The following is a 6133-nucleotide window of genomic DNA, read 5'->3' on the forward strand; positions in this document are numbered from 1 at the left end:
ACTAACTGATGCTCACACATGAACACCCAGGCTATCAAACGATTATCTAGCCATCTGCGTATTATAACACCTGCCAATTTAACATGCTTTGTCTAAGCAGTGTGCATCTAAAGGAAGGCAGGAAAAAGAAGGTTGACAAGGAGGTAACAATAAGTTTACACGGACAAAGAAATTCCACCTGATCTATTCCAGCAATTATACTCTCAACAAGTGGTATAATTTTGCTGCTTCTTGTAACGCTATAACCCAAGAAATACTTGATTTGGGACAAACCAATTACGATGGCCGAAGCTGTAGTGAATCCAGATATTACAGAATGGCTAATGAAACGAATAAGCCAGCCGAGTCTGTAAAGAAGAAAATAATGAACAGGTTACACAACATCAATGAGAATCAGGCTTATGCCGCTGAGATCTCCCCAGAATCAGGAAGATAGTTAAGCCTGAAGAGACAGGCAAACATGCAGTTAGTCCATCTACTTTGAGAAAAGGAGCATTTTAGTCTGATAAAAGTAGGACTTAAGTGACCATTGTGCAGAATGAGCAATTTAGGCTTCTTCTACCAAAACCAGGATGTGTTCCCTTTCTATTAAAAGGATTATGTCTCTGTACAGAACTACTAGAAGAATACACACTTAGATCACTGGTTGGGTACTTTCGTAAGTCTTAACAAAATAAGTGGGAATCTGATACAACCCATGCACTATCCCAAAAAGATACAAAACAAGTTCAATCTCTGAAGGTCTGATTGTCTGTTTTAGTGTTTTTCCATAAAACTAGTAAAAGTGAGCACTACATGTGAATAGTCCATGATGCAGCACTTGTCTGTTTTTATACCGTGTACTGACGTTAGTATAAGCACATGTTGCTTTGCTTGCTTTTGTACGGGGATTGATAGCTTTTTTGTTTTTTCAGGGCTTGTTGAGCTGTGCCCTCAGCATTAACCCTTTGACTACCTGTCTGTGCTAGACCTTCGTGTGTTTGTATGTTTGAACCTTGTTGGATGTTTGGCTTGGGCAGTTGCTTTATAATATAAAGCGGGGCGAAAGCCTTTTTCGGTACAGGGATTGATATGTCCCTTTTTGCAAAATGACATGACTTCATGTGGACTTGTGCCAAAAAGACAATATAAGGGATATAAACCTAGGGTGTGTTTGCTTTTAGCCCAAGATTTCCATGCAAAATTTTGGCCAAGCTTTTGCTTGCCCATGAGTTGGGTCAACATTGGCAAGAAAAATAAACTAGAGTCGGCAAAGGGACATTGGTAACTATCCAAACAAACACCAAAATTTTGGCCATGACCAAAAATTGGTAGGCTAAACTTTCACCACCATCCAAACATAGACTTAGCGCTTAGGTAAAAACACTGCCAAAAGATATAGTTCAGAAGACAAAGATAATGCAGCTAGCAGGTTAACGTTTGAGCTATGCACATTGTTATGTTACTAATACAATAAGGAAGAGTATAACAGAAAATCTGTATACATGTTTGCATATTTTCTTCTCTACAGGAGGATGTTTAATGCTTCAATATTTCAATTTCTCCTAAATTGATAAACAGGAACACCAACTTTTCTCAGTAAACAGAATTACCTTAGCAATCCCATCAAGCATTCCAATATTCCAACCATGAATGCCAATAATATGGCTAACTCCGTGTAGAACTCACTAGATGAATTAACTATACCCCCAAGAACATTGGACACTAGCAGAGAAACAAGTGCCACTGGGCCTACTGCTAATTGTCGTGAGGACCCAAAAATCGCGTAGACAAATAGTGGGACAAAGCCTGTGTCTGTTCATCACAATGCAAATAAAAAGAGATGATTTGGATTAACTAGCCGCTCATTTGAAAAGAAAAAAAGGGAAAACAGAGGGGCACTGTTAGACGTAAACACTTACAGAGCCCATAAATTGGGTGAAGCCCAGCGAGCTTTGCATATGACATTGCCTACAACACAGTACAAAGTTGATTATGCTCTAATTTAAGACAAATAAGCAAAGCAGGCGGAGGGTACGAACTCGAAAACAGTTCACATGTCTACAGGATTTTTGTTGCTAATTTGTAAGAAACTAGGGAAAACAACAAGCTATGTGAATAAGTTGAGATGACGTGCTCACTTGTTCTATGAAAATTAGTATGGAGAACCAGTAGGTTCAGCTAATCTAGAAATCTCTGCAACATACCACCATTTTTTTAATAGATCAGTTCAAATAAAATATACAGATACTTACCAAATACAAATCAAAATTTGCAGAGAACACATCAAATAAAATTATAGCACTTTTTCCCTGGTACACTGGAAAATCATGAACACGGGAGTGACTGCCTAATATTTTCCCCATGCACAGGCTGCTATGATCTCATTCGTCCCAACTTAACAAGCCAAACTTTCATGAAGGATCGCACGCGAAAGAGGACGTGAAAATACTGTGTTCTCTAGCAGGCAAATCAACCTAATTGCTCCAAATACAATTCTGCAACGTGCTAACAGTGGGTGTAGGTGACTAGCCAGTCCAACCAAGTTACACAAATGAAAACTCTGTAATGTTCTAGCACAATGGGTGTGAGCAACTAGCAATTTAAGTAAGCTCCATAGTGGTTAACCTCCCCATCTCACTGAATGCATTACAGATTACAACTCCATTGAGTAACAGTGTTGTTTGAAAACAACTCATATATGAAATCTACAAATTGCTTATAGTAACACTCCCTTGTGCTCAATTAAGCCGTATTTACAACTTCAGATCTCTGAATGAACAGTAACCAAGCTTCAACAGAATACAGTAGCATTTTAGAAGGAGAAAAAATGTAGTAATAGTTTTTGCATGAACTGTCACCAAGCATATTTCAAGGCAAGCAAGAGAGCAACCAATAGGTTTTTTTTCCTGAACTCAAACAACCAATGCGTCAATAAGCTCGATCGGGGGCCAAAGGAATTTTTTAAGTAATATAATCTCAACTGACTTGGTCACTGAGGCATTTTCTGAATAATACTAGTCGATACTGTCAAAGAAATACAGATCTACTACCACAAATGGTCAGAGTAACAGGGTACCTGAGGCACAAGCATGACGCCGACAGTGATGCCGGCGGCGAGGTCGGCCTGGAAGTCCTTCCATCTGTAGCTCCGCATCCACGCCAAGCACGGGAGAGCCGCCTCCGCCCACTCCCACGGCCCCATCGCCCGCGCCCTCTCCATCGCCGCCGACAACGGTGACGGGGAGGAGGAGGCGGCCGCCTCCCGCACAGCCGCATCCAGTGGGTGGCGCAGCGGTATCACCCTCACCGGCCTCCCTGCTCCGTAAACGGCGGCGGTGAGCTCGCCCGAGCTCGCCGACGCGAACGACGACTTCTCCATTGGATTCGAGGATACCTTACAATTGATCAGTTGGTCCTTCAGAACAATCATAGAGACATGGACACAAGGGAATCAATGGTAGCGATTTTGAGCTGAGTAGCTCACCGCTGCGCGGGGCAAATCAGGCGAACATCGGCCAGTGGCCACAGCTGCGAAGGCAGGTGGCAGGTGGGAGACCACGGTTGCGCGGCACGCGGTGGAAATGGCTGGGCAGCTGAGGCTGGGAGCTGGATCGGGGAAGGCGCCGCTGCCGGAGTCCGGCGGGAGAGGAGCAGGAGGAGCCGAAGCGGAGGCGGAGGCCGGTGGGGACGCGCGACGAGCCGACGAGGATGTGGGGAGCAAGCGGGGAGTGGCTGTACGCTTCTCCGCGGTATCGACGACCGGATTCGGGAGGGGCGATCGGACGGTCCTACTCAAGCGATGGTTATTCTCTGCGGTCGACCGCCCGTTGATGTAGCCGGACGGGATAGCGGGGCGCGGCGATGTACCTGGACAGCATGTCGGCATGTGTGCATCGCATGCATTCACTGATTGCTTGTTGCGTGTAGGACAAAAGGGGCCAAGTAAACGGGCGCATTTGGGGTAAGTTTAGTTGACGTGTCTCGATGTAGTATGAAAAACGTGGGATAATAAATAGTCTAAATTTAGACTACTCGTGATGAAATGTTACATGTCTATGTTACCACATCTATAGCGGAAAGTAACGTATATGGTGTCATGATACAACACTTTATTTATTACTCCCTTCGTCCTGTAATAATGTCAAAAACGCTCTTATATTATGGGATAGAGGGAGTAGATTATAGATTCATCTTATCTTGGTATGAGTGATGTTAACCATGGTATGAGTAACTAGCTATGTTACTCAATTCGTCTCTTTCTTCGTGAAGTCATTGCCGCATAAGCAAATTTATTGAGTTGGGTCCTATGTTACTGCTGAAATTACTCCCACTGTAGACAGTCTTAGGGCATCTCCAATGCTAAATCTCAAAATGGACATGATATCCATTCGCGGGCTGGTTTGGACCAGTCTGCGGATAATGGTGTAAGAGTCGGCCATCCAACCCTGTTCTCTAAAATTCCCGCCTATTTTTTTATGTCTGCAAGCTCAAAATAATAGCATATCAAATTTAGATGATTGAAAATATTGAAATGCAACAATAGTTCTAATTTAAATATTCCCTCCATCTAGAATTTGGGACGGAGGTAATATTACAAGCCAACTAAGTTTACAAATTAAATAGTTCAAGCTTGAATTCAACTAGCACATATGTTTCCTCGCAAAAAAATCGAGCACATATATATTCTAGTTATCCCCTTTAACCGCCAATAGATGCTCAATCAAATCTTATTTGAGTTGCTCGATGTCAAATTTGTTTATGCATTGGAACAAACTCATCAAATATGGCCGGATTCTGATACAAAAGTTGAATATGATTACCCATGTTCTCAAATTCCAGACCTACACATCATCTTCACTCTCATCCTCAACAATCATGGTGTGCATAATCACACAATATGTCATCACCTTCCACAAGGTCTTTCAGTCCCATTATTTAGTAGGTCCACAAATAACTGCAAGACGGGCCTGGAGCGCTCGAAATGATCTCTCAACATCATTTCTAGTTCCTTCTTGTCTTTGGGTAAAGTGAGACTTTTCTAACCACGCCCTAAAGGGCAAGCTCCTCCTTTCTAACTCATTCTTAATGAATGTACTCCATGGAGGATAGATACCATCAACCAGATAGTAGCCCATGTTCTACGGATGCCCATTGACAGTATAGTTGCAAGGAGGGGCTTGCCCTTCAGTCAGCCTAGCAAACAATGGAGACCGATGCAAGACATTGATGCCATTACGAGACACGCACATATCAAAGAAAATATGCCAAATTCAGTGGTCCTCTGATGCAACTGCTTCAAGAATGATGGTGAGTTTCTTAGCATGGCCCTGATATTGCCCTTGTAGAGCATTTGGACAGTTTTTCCATCTCTAGTGCAAAGAGATCTGAGCAAACTTGGCCACCCTCTTACTACAAACATTGCCAAGAGCCTATGGGTGTCTACGATAGCTGGTTCCCTCAAGTACTGAGGTCCAAAACACTTCTCAAGAGCCTCTTGGTGTTTGCGACGGTTGGTTCTCTCAAGTATGTACTCCATGTCCAGATCCTTTGCTACAAAGAAGGGACAAAAAAATTAATAAGGATGGTGACCACATAAGGGCGGATAGTACCTGGCAGTGGACGAACGAGAGGTGTGGACCGGTGGTGGAGGACAAGCAGTGGCGCGACCGGGTGTAGCGGTGGAGGTCGTGGAGGTCCGAGAAGGGCTTGGAGGGCGGCAGGGGTTGTAGAGCGGCAGCGGCGACAAGTGAGGAAGCAAATGCAAAGAAAGATAGAAGGATGGAGACGTGGGGTCCGGGTGGAATTTTGGGTGGGCCGTGGGGTGTCGAATTCCTACGTGAAGGAGGTCCGGACTCCCACAAATCCCCTTGGTTTACGAGAAAGCGAACATCCAGACTGGTCCACGGACTGATGCGGGACGACGTTGGATGACAAACAGTGTCTGAACAACTGGGTCCAGACGCTTGGAGGTTTCAGGGTCCGCGTTGAAGATGTCCTTATGACCCAAAGACCACAAGCACTTGCGAGAGAAAGGTAAAAAAGTTGGCTTAATTGCTACGCCATTTATAGCCAATCTATTAGTTCTTCTTTTTCTGAGTCGAATGGTTCACTCATATACTCTCTATGTTCACAAATATAAGACATTTAACTT

The 6133-nt window shown here is 43.8% G+C and overlaps 1 protein-coding gene across 1 annotated transcript; it reads right to left on the reverse strand.

Annotated features, from left to right (window-relative positions):
- Positions 1–53: 53 nt before the first annotated feature.
- LOC119346572 (sulfate transporter 4.1, chloroplastic-like) lies at positions 54–3875 on the reverse strand. Its single transcript, XM_037615867.1, has 5 exons — positions 3467–3875; positions 3059–3376; positions 1902–1950; positions 1593–1794; positions 54–347 (listed from the first exon to the last, which is right to left on the reverse strand). Exons 1-5 carry the CDS (start codon positions 3866–3868, stop codon positions 62–64), a joined length of 1257 nt encoding a protein of 418 aa, XP_037471764.1. The 5' UTR covers positions 3869–3875; the 3' UTR covers positions 54–61.
- Between the last annotated feature and the right edge of the window lie 2258 nt (positions 3876–6133).

This window comes from Triticum dicoccoides, unplaced genomic scaffold (assembly GCF_002162155.2).
Source record: "Triticum dicoccoides isolate Atlit2015 ecotype Zavitan unplaced genomic scaffold, WEW_v2.0 scaffold43308, whole genome shotgun sequence".
Classification (NCBI taxonomy): domain Eukaryota; kingdom Viridiplantae; phylum Streptophyta; class Magnoliopsida; order Poales; family Poaceae; genus Triticum; species Triticum dicoccoides.